General features: G+C 41.1%; 3 protein-coding genes and 1 pseudogene across 3 annotated transcripts; 2 read left to right on the top strand and 2 right to left on the bottom strand.

Annotated features, from left to right (window-relative positions):
* Nucleotides 1-2,020: 2,020 nt before the first annotated feature.
* Nucleotides 2,021-2,451, bottom strand: LOC116543177 (histone H2A type 1-A). Its single transcript, XM_032268579.1, has one exon. The coding sequence runs from the start codon at nucleotides 2,417-2,419 to the stop codon at nucleotides 2,024-2,026; it is 396 nt and encodes a 131-aa protein (XP_032124470.1). The 5' UTR covers nucleotides 2,420-2,451; the 3' UTR covers nucleotides 2,021-2,023.
* A 392-nt stretch (nucleotides 2,452-2,843) lies between these two features.
* LOC116543178 (histone H2B type 1-A) lies at nucleotides 2,844-3,285 on the top strand. The gene has a single exon (XM_032268580.1). The coding sequence runs from the start codon at nucleotides 2,848-2,850 to the stop codon at nucleotides 3,229-3,231; it is 384 nt and encodes a 127-aa protein (XP_032124471.1). The 5' UTR covers nucleotides 2,844-2,847; the 3' UTR covers nucleotides 3,232-3,285.
* Nucleotides 3,286-7,150: 3,865 nt separating this feature from the next.
* LOC116543176 (histone H2B type 1-A-like) lies at nucleotides 7,151-7,759 on the bottom strand. The gene has a single exon (XM_032268578.1). It carries the CDS (start codon nucleotides 7,747-7,749, stop codon nucleotides 7,360-7,362), a length of 390 nt encoding a protein of 129 aa, XP_032124469.1. The 5' UTR covers nucleotides 7,750-7,759; the 3' UTR covers nucleotides 7,151-7,359.
* Nucleotides 7,760-7,975: 216 nt separating this feature from the next.
* LOC116543225 lies at nucleotides 7,976-9,073 on the top strand (annotated as a pseudogene).
* The last annotated feature ends 3,542 nt before the right edge of the window (nucleotides 9,074-12,615 follow it).

Genomic DNA, 12,615 nt, shown 5'->3' with positions numbered 1-12,615 from the left:
GGAGGCGAAAGTTGCAGTGAGCTGAGATGGGGCCACTGTCCTCCAGCCTGGGCGACAGAGGAAGACTGTCTCAAAAAAAAAAAAGGTCAATATCACCATTTTATTTATTATCACTCATAACCATTAGGCAATGCATTTAGACAAGAAAGTCAACTATTTAAAACAACAGGAAAAAATTCTGTGAGTTTTTCTGCCTACCTGGAAAATCAGAGAGGAAAAAAGATGAACAGAAATGACAGAATTTAATAAGGAAATACAAATCAGTCCAAAAATAAAAAACGTTTTGTCTGTAAAACATGGTCAATAAGAAAACATAATAAAAGAAACCTAAATATTTTCCCAAAATACAGTAATAAAAAAGAAGACCTGGAGATAAACTCTATGAAATGTGTGAAAACTCTATAAGGAAAATCAGAAACTTACATAAGTAAATTGTTTTGAAAAGTCAAGGGACATGTCTCCTTTAACATGTATTTACAATTTTTCATACATCTTATTGTATCTAAATATTTAATGTAATTTTAATAGGCTTGCATTAGAACTGGAAATGAAAGTGTATTTTGCATTTGGAATAAGAGAACACACAGGTTCTCTCCTGTAAAGTCAAGTCCCTCCTTCTCTGCCTTTCCCTACTCTGTGCTTCGGCAAGTCTGGGGAGTTAAGTGCCACTTACTTGATGACGTATCTACAGTAATTACTTGGAATTCATCTGTATAGATTTGTCTTATATATCCCGATTTTGTTTCACATTTGCCATGTTTTAAATATTACCCAGTTTTATTCAACATATAGTTGCCCTTTCTGTTTTCAAAAATCTTCCGTTTTTGCCTTGCAAATTGCATCCCTTATTCAATCTTTATGCAGGTTAATTCACAGTTGACTTTGAACTTGATTGTCCTTACTCGGCATGTTTTATTTTATAGAACTTTATAACTTTCTCAATACCTGCTTCTATATATGCCTTATTCTGTGTAGATATTAAGTGTTTAGCAGTGACTTTTTTTGAGGTAAGGTCAATTGTTGAATATCATACAGTAATTTTTAGTTATTTGGCAGCGTTACTAAATGGGTTTTGCGTTTCAATTTCTCTTGGTGTTTACTGCACAAAAAGCTAACACAATTGTGCCTCTTTTTACTAGTCAAAACTTTTGAAGCTTTTACTGTCCCAAATTTCTAAACCTCAAATTATGTGAGGCCTTTTAGTCTCATTCCTGCCTGACTCTAGTATCTCACCATCACATATGGTATAAGGTTTCTTAACATTCTTACATTTTAAGAATCCTATTCTTTAACAAAATGCCGCGAAGCCACAGGTATCAAATGTTTACCCAAATTTTATTTTACTTACATGCCACATGAGTATATTTTGTGAGACTGCCTATTTGAAATTTTCTAAGATCCACTTTAACCAGCCATACTGATGTTTTCTGAACTTAAAACTGGAAGGTTACACACCTCTCCTGCTTGTAATCCAATCTTCACTTCCATACGTAACTCTTAACTGACATAACTAGTTTGAAATACAGCCTCGCTCATGTCACCCAGATGAGTGCGGTGGCGCGATATTCCCTTACTAGTAACTGCCGCCCCCCATCATCAAACAACTCTCCCACCGCAACTGCGCAAGCAGCTGGGACTACAGGCCTGTGCCACCAGGCCCGGCTAATTTCTGTGGGGACAGAGTCCCAACTATGTTAAACTAGATTTAAGCGACCCTCCCATTTCGATCTCAAGTGGAAGTTCTGGCAAGTGTGAGTCACCACACCTAGTTAGGTCTGTATAATTCTAAAGCTTAAGTACCTTTAAAACGTCAAACTAATGGTTGACCCAGTGCTCCATGGAAATTCCCTCATACAATGCGGAAGTGCACTTTGACAGGTGTTGCTTCTGACAGGCGCTTGCTAAGATGACTGCTTAACGACAGTAGTCATATGTTTAGTAATGCACAGCCTTCTTTGAGATAGTATGTGGCTCTGAAAAGAGCCTTTTTTTTCCCTGAGGTCACAGATGTAATCCGGAGAAATTACTTGCTTTGAGATTTATGGTGGTGACTCTCAGTCTTCTTGGGCAGCAATACAGCTTGAATGTTGGGCAGGACTCCGCCCTGTGCAATCGTCACGCCACCCAACAGCTTATTGAGTTCCTCATCATTGCGGATAGCTAGTTGCAGGTGTCGGGGAATAATGCGAGTTTTTTTATTATCGCGAGACGCATTGCCAGCCAGTTCAAGGATCTCTGCGGTTAGATACTCCAACACTGCAGCCAAGTATACTGGCGCGCCCGCCCCTATCCGCTCTGCATAATGGCCTTTGCGAAGCAGGCGGTGGATTCGACCCACAGGAAACTGCAAGCCCGCCCTAGAAGAGCGGGACTTAGCCTTGGCTCGCACTTTTCCTCCCTGCTTCCCGCGTCCAGACATTTCTTCAAAGCAAAATTGCAGCAACGGAAAAATGACCCTCCGAGGGTCGCTACGGGGCCTATTTATAGTCTAACTGAGGTTGGCATGTGCTCTCTGATTGGTTGATGATCGTTCTACCCAATCAGAGAGTCTTACTAGAAACGCCTTATTTGCATTCACGCCACTTCCCATTGTCCAATCAGATTTTGGATACCCAACAGGCCATTTGAGGACCGTGCCTATAAATACCGCAGTTTTGCGTCTCCGGAGTTATCCGTTTACTGGGCGTGCTTCGGAGCTAAGGTGCTGAGGAGAAAAGAGCTTGTAACACTCTAAAAGAGCTGCTTAACACTCTAAAAGAGCTGTAACACTCTAAAAGAGCTGTAACACTCTCTAAAAGAGCTGTAACACTGAAGAGCCGTTAACACTCTAGAAGTGTGCGGTCAGCCATGCCGGAGTTGTCTTCTAAAGGAGCCACCATTTCTAAGAAAGGCTTCAAGAAGGCGGTTGTGAAAACACAGAAGAAGGAGGGCAAGAAGCGGAAGAGGACCCGCAAGGAGAGCTATTCTATTTACATCTACAAGGTGCTGAAGCAGGTCCATCCGGACACTGGCATATCTTCCAAAGCCATGAGTATTATGAATTCCTTCGTCACTGACATCTTTGAGCGTATAGCGAGCGAGGCATCACGCTTAGCTCACTACAACAAGCGCTCCACCATTACTTCCAGAGAGATTCAGACAGCAGTGCGTCTGCTGCTGCCGGGAGAGCTGGCTAAGCATGCCGTGTCTGAGGGCACTAAGGCTGTCACTAAGTACACCAGCTCCAAATAAGTCTGCCTAGTAAACGGAACCCAAAGGCTCTTTTCAGAGCCACTCAAATACACTGAAAGAGCTGTGCACTTCATAGCTGGGCAGTGGCTCATGCTTATAATCCCAGCACTCATTTTGGGAGGGCGGTGTGGCTGGTGGATCTGAGGCTGATTAGCTGGGTGTGGGGGCGGGGGCCTATAATCTCCGCTACTGTGGAGGCTGAGGCAAAATCATTTAAGCGTACGAGGGGTGCGTTGAGTCGAGATCGACATTGCTATTCCATCCGGGGCGACAGTGAGACTCCGTCTCAAAAGGTGGACCAGGCGTGGTGGCTTAGGCCTTTAATCCCAGGCGGGCGGATCATGAGGTCAGGAGTTCGAGACCAGCCTGGGCCGACATGGTAAAACCCCATCTCTACTGAAAGTACGAAAAATTAGCTGGGCGTCATGGTGAGCGCCTGTAATCCCAGTACTCGGGAGGTTTGAGGCAAAATTGCTTGAACCCGGGAGGGAGAGGTTACAGTGAGCAAGGATCGCTCTACTGTATTCCAGCCCGAGTGACAGTGGGTCTCAAAAAGTGGATGGGGCGGGTAGGTCGACTAGTTAAGACTGGTAGTTTTGTCTAAGCCACTTGCTGACTGACACTGGGAAGTTTAAGGTTAGCAGTACGTATGTAAAGGTGCAAAGCGCAGGGATGTAGACAACTTGCACAGTGATTCCAAATTTTAAGACCCTACAAAAGGAATAGTTGGGAGGGAGTTCGTTTTTGTGTCGTAGGTAAGTCAAGATACGGAAATGATTTGAGGAACTCTGGCGAACCCACCAGTCTGGTTAGCAGGATTGAAACGAATTTAAAGTGTTCTGTAATTTTCTTCAGTTTATAATGGTTTCAATTGTGTTACTGGATTTTGGACTACATTTGTAAGCTGACAAGCATCAAACTAATATGAGCTGCCTTGAAAACGGATCAAATATTACCTGGAAACCTGTGGTTAGCTGGGATTCTCAATTTGTTTAACTCATGTTTAACTTTTATCTTGCAACGAAATTTTGGATGCGTATATGCTTTAAACAGTACCATTTAATAGGATATATCAATGTACAGCAAGACCTATTAAAATAAGTGCTTCCACACTTGTGTGCACAGTAAGACAGCCCCTACACAACCCCTGCATGCTTTAGCTGGGAAATCTTCCAAGGAGGTGACAAGTGGGCGGGGAAGGGGCATCTTTGCCCACCTTGTATTGGCGATGGGATCATCTGTAATCAGGGATTCCTGCTTTTCTAGCACCCTGGAAAGCAGCAGGTGTCACACAGCTGCCAAATAAACTTGTCAAGTTTGTGACCACTGTCAATAGGTTACCCTGATTACCCAAGGACTTTTAGGATTATCTGGGCAATCGATAAGTAGGAATACAAGCAAATAAAAACTCTTTTCAGACCAAACCTCATGTAGCTTTTATATTAAATGTATTTTTGGCTGCAAATAACAGGAAACGCTAGCTAGACTTGTTGAGATAATAAGCAATGCCACCAAACAGAACACTTAAAGGCAGAGAAGTTCCACTAATAGGATGATCACAGCCTTGGCTCCACTGCCCTGCAGTCTTACTTCTGTTCTCTATACTCTGACTTTGACATCATGCTGGTCACACAATTCCAAGTGTTCACCCAGACAGGATAGGATAAAGTAAAAGCAGGAAAAGTCAGTCTATTCTACTGGGTCTTGGGGGTCTTCCCAGAGGATCCCATTCCTTTCAGGTCCATTTTCTAGAACTGAGCCTAGTTCAGGTGCTGCCTGAGTCATTTACCTAAAGAAGACCACGGGATGGGTGTGAACTGATCACCCACTTTTATATTTGGCATTTTAAAGAGTTAAATATGGTTCTGGGTATTTTGTTTTTGTTACTGTAAATGAGGTGGTAACTATTCATTTTTAAAATATTTTTTGTTATATATGTAAGGCTGCTTTCTGTGCATTATTTTTAAAATATCCAACTACCTCACTGAATTGACTTATTTTCCTATTGGTTTCCTGGTATATTTTCTTGGATTTTACATATTTGCAATACAGGTTGAGCATCCGTCATCCAAAAAGCTCCAAAATTCAAAACTTTCACTGCACTATGGATTTCTTTGCAAGTCTAGCTAATCCTATACACATGTTAATATAAATTTCTTTTTTTTTTTTTTTTTCTTTTTAAAGACGGGGTCTCACCATGTTGGTCAGGCTGGTCTTGAACTCCAGACCTCAGGTGATCCACCCGCCTTGGCCTCCGAAGTGCTTGGATTATAGGCGTGAGCCACCACGCCCAGCCCATTAATATAAATTTCTAAATGCATTCAATAAAATATAAATTTAGTACTATTAATAAAATACCAGATTGAAAGAGTTTTCAAAATATTTTTTAAAATGTGTGATATAGTAATATTTGTGCTTCAAATAAGATCTAAAACGGTAAATTTTAGTGCATACATTAGGGAAAACAGTACAGAATTTCCTCAAAAAATTAAAAATAGAATTACCATATAATCCAGCAGTCCTACTAGGTATATATTGAAAGAAAATAAAATCAGTTTCTCAAAGAGATATATCTACTCTCATATTCATTGCAGAATTATTCTCAATAGACAAGATATAGAAAGAATCTAAATGTCCATCAGCAGATGAATGGATAAAGAAAATGTGGCATATATGTATAATAGAAGACTATTCAGTCTTACAAAAGAAAAAGAATCCTGCCATTTGCAGGAACATGAATGAACCTGGAGGTTAAGTGAAATGAGTGAGGCACAGAAAGACAAATACTGTATGATCTCATAAGTGGAATTTTAAAAAGTTGAACTCTTAGAATTAGAGTGCAGAGTGGTGGTTACCAGGGGCTGCAGTTGGGGAGGAGTGGGACGATATTGGTCAAAGGTTATGAAATTTCACTTAGGGGTAGTAAGTTCAAGAGCTCTATTGTACAACATGGTGATTATAGTTGGTAACAATATATTGTATCCTTGAAAATTATAAAGAGTAGATTTTAAGTGTTTTCATAACAAGTATGTGGGGTAATGCATATGTTAATTAGATTGATTTAACCATTCCAGAATGTATACATATTTCAAAACATGTTGTACAGAGTACATAATTTTTGTCACCTTAAAAAATGAAAATAGTTGGGTGGAGAGTGAATTTTAGGGAGGCAAGATTAAGAGCAGCAATACTGATTAGAAACTGTAATCCAGGTGAGACATCATGAGTATGCAGACACAAATGGTAGCAGTGGAGACGGTGAATAATCAGACAACAGAAACATGTAGGAAGTAAAATTACCATATCTTGAGAGATTGAAGTGGATGGAGGTTAGACTGTCGGCGAAAAAATACATTTCGGGCTTGGACAACCATGTGAATAGGGTGGTACTCATGGATATATGGAACACAGTTCAGGAACATTTCTGTTGGGATTGACTGGAAATCCCTGGGGAGAGAATTCTTAAATGGCTAAGCAAGATAAGAACTGTTACATTGAATAAACAGTTGACTTTTCTGGAGTTCACAAGAGATGCAGAAGCCTTGGGCTTTGGACCTCAAATCCTGGCAGTTCAAGGGCAGTTAGCTTGATCACTTTTTTAGAATATGTGAGAAAAGAAGGAGCCTGAAAAGCATGAGATGCTGCAAAGAGAACTATTCCGTTTACATCTACAAGGTGCTGAAACAGATCCTTCCGGACTTGGTGGACGTTATGCACACACTATGGCCAAAGTCAAGAGAAAGCAAAGAGCCTAATGCTCAATGCCAGACTTTCCTAAGTGGGGAGCTCCAGGCCTCTTTTGTTGTCATCATACAGGGTTTGAAACAGAAAATGTTGTAGACAAAAAGGCCTTATTTCCCCATAGCAGTGTCTACAGGAAGAATATCCCCATGAACCCAGGGTTATGGGAGCCCCCTTTGAATTGCTTCAGCTGTGAGACTAGCTTTCACCAAAACTGCTGCAGGTAGTTAATGCTAAGTTTAGAATTAAAGATTACGGTGTTGCCTAATCTATCAGTCTGGCAATGAGGTATACTCATAAAACAGCCTACAGCCCTATTAGAAACTTATCAGTGGCTCTTAAAAGAGCCTTTGGTTTATGGAGCTCATCTGCTGGTTAGATCATGTTTTACTTGGAGCTGGTGTACTTGGTGACTGCCTTTGTGCCCTCTGACACCGCGTGTTTGGCTAGTTCCCCAGGCAGCAGCAGGCGCACGGCCGTCTGCATCTCCCTGGAGGTGATGGTTGAGCGCTTGTCATAATGCGCCAGGCGGGAAGCCTCATTGGCAATGCGCTCAAAATTGTCAGTAACAAAAGAATTCATAATACTCATAGCCTTGGAAGAGATTCCAGTGTCGGGGTGAACCTGCTTCAGTACCTTGTAGATGTAAATAGAATAGTTGTCTCTGCGGCTTTTCTTGCGCTTTTTGCCTTCCTCATTTTGAGTTTTAGCCACGGCCTTCTTGAAGCCCTTTTTGGAAATGGTAGTGCCCTTTGAAGTAAGCTCTGGCATGTTCATTTTACAAGTTCTCTGGGAGATCAGTAACTGACGTTTGACACGAGCGAAGTGTGGTATTTATAGGCATGGCCCTCAACTACGTCATTTGCATCCAACATCTGATTGGATAATAGAGAATGTACTTAAATGACGCCATAGCAGTAAGGTTCTGTGATTGGATACAGGGCTATCAGCCAATCAATCAGATAATAAGCCACAATCTGCCATCAGACTAGAAATACGTTGAGGACCCGTTTTAACAGCTTTTTCCGTTGTAAGTTTTATTTTTGAGCTATGTCTTAGACGAGGGGAGCTGGAGGGAAAGGCACGCACTGTAGCTAAATCCCGTTCAGAGAGGGCCTACAGTTCCCCGTGGGCGGTGTCCACCGGCTGCTCAGCAAGGGCAACCATGCCGAGTGGGTCGGGGCCGGCGCGCAGATGTACCCAGCAGCGGTGCTGGAGTACCTGGTAGCCGACATCCTAGAGTTGGCAGGCAACGCGGTCCTCCACAAGAAGACCCGCATCCTCCCTCGCCAGCCTCAGCTGGTCATCCGCAACGACTAGGAGCTCAACAAGCGTCTGGGCCGAGTGACGACGGCTTAGGGTGGCGTTTTGCTCAACATCCAGGCTGTGCTGCTGTCCCAGAAGGTTGGGAGCCACTACCACAAAGACAAGTGTGAGTAACTACGCAAGTTGTAAAGGCCAGCGAGTGGTTTGAATGTCTCATGTCTAGAGGAAAAAAAAAAAGCCCAAAGCTGAAATCAAAGGCTCTTTTCAGAGCCACTCAATTTCTGAGAAAGAGCTAGCTTACAAAGGGATTACAAAATGCTGTTTCTCCAATAATAAACTTAATTAACTTCAGCTTTCCTAAACAGGACTCAGCAATTCTGGTTATTGGAGTATCCGAAGTAGTTTCCTTTAAGGCTCAGTAGTATTGAATGTGGAACTTGATGTTTTTGGGTGGAATTGTTTCAGCACCTACTTCAGGCAGGCAGGGCAATCATCTTAGCAGGCTCCTGGAAGGGGAAATGCCAGCTTTCTTGGGAAAATGAACAAATTAGGACATTATTGTGACAACCTATGTAATTCCTGAGAAAAATAATGTGAAGATGGAAAATCTTATTTCCGGGGTTGTATTTTAGTTAGGGTGTCAAATTAGAGTAAAAGAAGCAAAGGAAGATTTGTAAACTTGCTGCTTTCAGCACGACTCTTGCTGGGAGAGAATGCCTGTAATAACATCAGTCAAGGAATGGGCATATCTAAACATATTCCTAGGCTATATGTTTTCTTCTACCAAAGAATTTCCTTCCAGGAATTCTAGGATGGTTGTATGTCTAGAAGACCGTAGCCATGATAAAAGGTACATACAGATACTTGATACCTTATTTATGTTAAAGTGTTTAATACGCTATATTAAAGCTTATAATGTTTATAACTCACACACTAAGATACAAACCTATAAGTAGGCTTTGGTTTGAAATATAAAGGACACATTATGATGTAAATACTTAAGTTTGTGAGTATAAAGATATAAATATTAATTTTTTAGTATGTGGGTTATATCTCAAACCAAAGCCTAATACCGTGTGTGTGTGTGTGTGTGTGTGTGTGTGTGTGTGTGTGTGTGTCAGAGTCTTGCCCTGTCACCCAGGCTGGAGTGCAGTGGCACAATCTCGGCTCGCTGCAACTTCTGTCTCCTTGGATCAAGTAATTCTCCTGCCTCAGCCTCCCTAGTAGCTGGGATTACAGGTGCCCACCACCACACCAGGCTAATTTTTGTATTTTCAGTAGAGACGGGGTTTTGCCATGTTGGCCAAGCTGGTTTTGAACTCCTGATCTCAGGTGATCTGCCTGCCTCGGGGTCCCAAAGCACTGGGATAATAGGTGTGAATCACCGCACCTGGCCTCATATCATTTTGATGGTGAAATACAGAGTACTGTGACAAGGTACCTTTCTTTCATCAATTATTCAGAAGTAGTAAGCACTGAATTCTAACCATTGAATATGAATTAAAATATCTTGTTGCTCCTTTAGTATACTGCCTGTTAGTACATACCCACAGTACAATGAAAAATAGTAAAGCAGCCAAATACAAAATTACAGTACAAAAATGAACTTGCCAAAATTCTCCAAACACAAAGCAAACCCAAAATCTGCACATTTATAGCTACAAAAATCCATTTAAAATCCACAAAGTTAAAAAAAAATTTTTTTTAAGACAGAGTTTCATTTTTGTGCAATGGCACCTTCTCGGCTCACTGCAACCTCCACCTCTCAGGTTCAAGCGATTCTCCTGCCTCAGCCTCCCAAGTAGCTGAGATTACAGGTGCCTGCCACCACACCCAGCTAATTTTGTATTTTTAGTAGAGATGGGGTTTCACCATGTTGGTCAGGCTGATCTGGAACTCCTGATCTCAGGTGATTTGCCCGCCTGGGGCTCCCAAAGTGCTGGGATTACAAGTGTGAGCCTCTTCCCCCAGCCAAAAATTATTTTCTTCATAATGCTTGTGTCCAGAAAATTATTACCTAAACCTATAGAATTAAATAGATAGAAGAGCCATTTGTTGAAAACAATTATTAAACTTCCTGGGAACTTAATTTAGATAGAAATATATACGGATTGTTTTAAGGTTTCAAGGGCATAGTTTAAAAAAACCTATGTTAAGGCCGGGCGCGGTGGCTCAAGGCTGTAATCCCAGCACTTTGGGAGGCCGAGGCGGGTGGATCACGAGGTCAAGAGATCGAGACCATCCTGGTCAACACGGTGAAACCCCCGTCTCTACTAAAACTGCAAAAAATTAGTTGGGCATGGTGGCGCGTGCCTGTAATCCCAGCTACTCAGGAGGCTGAGGCAGGAGAATTGCCTGAACCCAGGAGGCGGAGGTTGCGGTGAGCCGAGATCGCACCATTGCACTCCGGCCTGGGTAACAAGAGCGAAACTCTGTCTCAAAAAAAAAAAACCAAAACAAAAAAAAAACCTATGTTAACATATTTGAAAATATTGAAAAAGTGTAAGCGTTTCTGTAAAAATAGAAAGTGCTTAAATTAAACCTAGAAAACAGTGAGTACTAAGATACATGGGGGAAAAAAATGAGGTCACCAGTGAGCTAACATCTTCAAATATCAGCTTCTTTTTAGACATTTAAGAAAAAGATAAATCTATAGCTAATGAAATGGTTTCAAATTATTACAGAAATCTTTTTTTAATATTTAAGAAAATATATTCTTTATAAATTTTATGTATTTACTATATTTAAGTTCTGGGGTACGTGTGCAGAACGTGCGTGTTTGTTACATAGGTATACACGTGCCATGGTGGTTTGCTGCATCCATCCCCTGTCATCTACATTAGATGTTTCTCCTAATGCTATCCTTTCCCAACCCCCCCATCCCCTGCTATCCCTCCCCTACCTCTCCACCCCTCGGCAGGCTCTGGTGTGTGATGCTCCCCTCCCTGTGTCCATGCTCTCATTATTCAGCACCCACTTATACTACTAAGTTCAGCACATTCTCAGTTATAGGAAATTATACACACATCTTCCATTAAATATGAACAACCAACTCTGGTAGCCAATTAAAAAGTCAAAAATGATAAACCAGGATCCATCTATGAGTGGAGTAACATGCAAACCTATTGACTAAAGGAAAAATAAGTCTTAATGGAGTAGATGCTTAAAAGGCATTTGTTCATATGTTTTGATGGATAATCTTTGTTTCTTAGTGGAACACTAGTAGTTATTGTTAGAGAACTTTTAAAATCACTGTTATTTAATAATGTTCTTGATGATTAGACAAATCTTGAAAAAGTTCTTGATGATTAGACAAATCTTTAAAAAGTGTATTAAAGGCTGGGCGTGGTGTCTCGCACCTGTAATCCCAGCAATTGGGGAGCCGAGGAGGGCAGATCATGAGGTCAGTAGATGGAGACCATCCTGGCCAGCATGGTGAAACACTGTCTCTACTAAAAATACAAAAATTAGCCGTGCGTGGTGGTATTTTCCTATAGTCCCAGCTACTCAAGAGGCTGAGGCAGGAGAATCACTTGAAGCAGAGGTTGCACTGAGCTGAGATTGTGCCACTGCACCCTAGCCTGGTGACAGAGTGAGACTCCATCTCAAAAATAAAGTGGGGGGACAGGATAGTAAAAAGATTCTCCTACACTAGTAGAAAGAAAATAAAATCAGTTGTAAGTAACGTCTGCAGGATAATGCCATAATTAACTGAAAAATAATTATATTGGAAATCAACAGTTCTCAGAGCCATCCACCCTTTCAGGGAAGGAGCTATAAGTTTCAAAACATATCATTTCAGTAACTCATTTATGTTCAGTATAGTACTTGCAGCTGATTCAAAATGATGGCATTAATCTGTCATCCTCAGTTCATGAAAACTGTATTATATGAGAACGGGTTTTAATAAGTGAAACAGAACATTTTTGGTGTTAGCTGTTTTTAATTTGCAAATTCAGAAAGCCATAGTAAACATTTACTAAAGGAAATGACAATATTCTACAGTGATTATACTGTGGAAGGGAGGGGAATGTAGGGGGATAAAAGACAAATGAAATTGAGAGTGAGGAAGGACACTTAATCTTTGTGTTAAAATCCAGAAGGGAAATAAGTACATCTGATTACTCTCTAAAGTGGGTGAATGAGGAGCAGAGGAATTAAGTGAGCAATGAGGCTCTAATGCAGTCTGTTCTGCAAAAGATCAAACAACGGACCCGTCTTACTGCTGTAACATATTACAAATGCCTAATCTGGAAACATCAGCATTGACAGAATTCAAGTACCCCAACTGTACGGTAGAGCTAAAAGCTTTTTCACTTTTTTTTTTTTTTTTTTTTTTTTTTTTACTACATCAAACATTAAGAAATACCTTTTATT

The sequence above is a fragment of the Sapajus apella genome, unplaced genomic scaffold, assembly GCF_009761245.1.
Source record: "Sapajus apella isolate SASKATOON/1434 unplaced genomic scaffold, GSC_monkey_1.0 scaffold184, whole genome shotgun sequence".
Lineage (NCBI taxonomy): Eukaryota > Metazoa > Chordata > Mammalia > Primates > Cebidae > Sapajus > Sapajus apella.
Note: the sequence above shows the minus strand (reverse complement) of the source record. Positions and strands in the feature narration are given on the sequence as shown.

Bases quoted from the DNA above. Each gene is read 5' to 3' on its own strand.
- LOC116543176 (XM_032268578.1), bottom strand. From the start codon at position 7,749: ATGAACATGCCAGAGCTTACTTCAAAGGGCACTACCATTTCCAAAAAG.
- LOC116543177 (XM_032268579.1), bottom strand. From the start codon at position 2,419: ATGTCTGGACGCGGGAAGCAGGGAGGAAAAGTGCGAGCCAAGGCTAAG.
- LOC116543178 (XM_032268580.1), top strand. From the start codon at position 2,848: ATGCCGGAGTTGTCTTCTAAAGGAGCCACCATTTCTAAGAAAGGCTTC.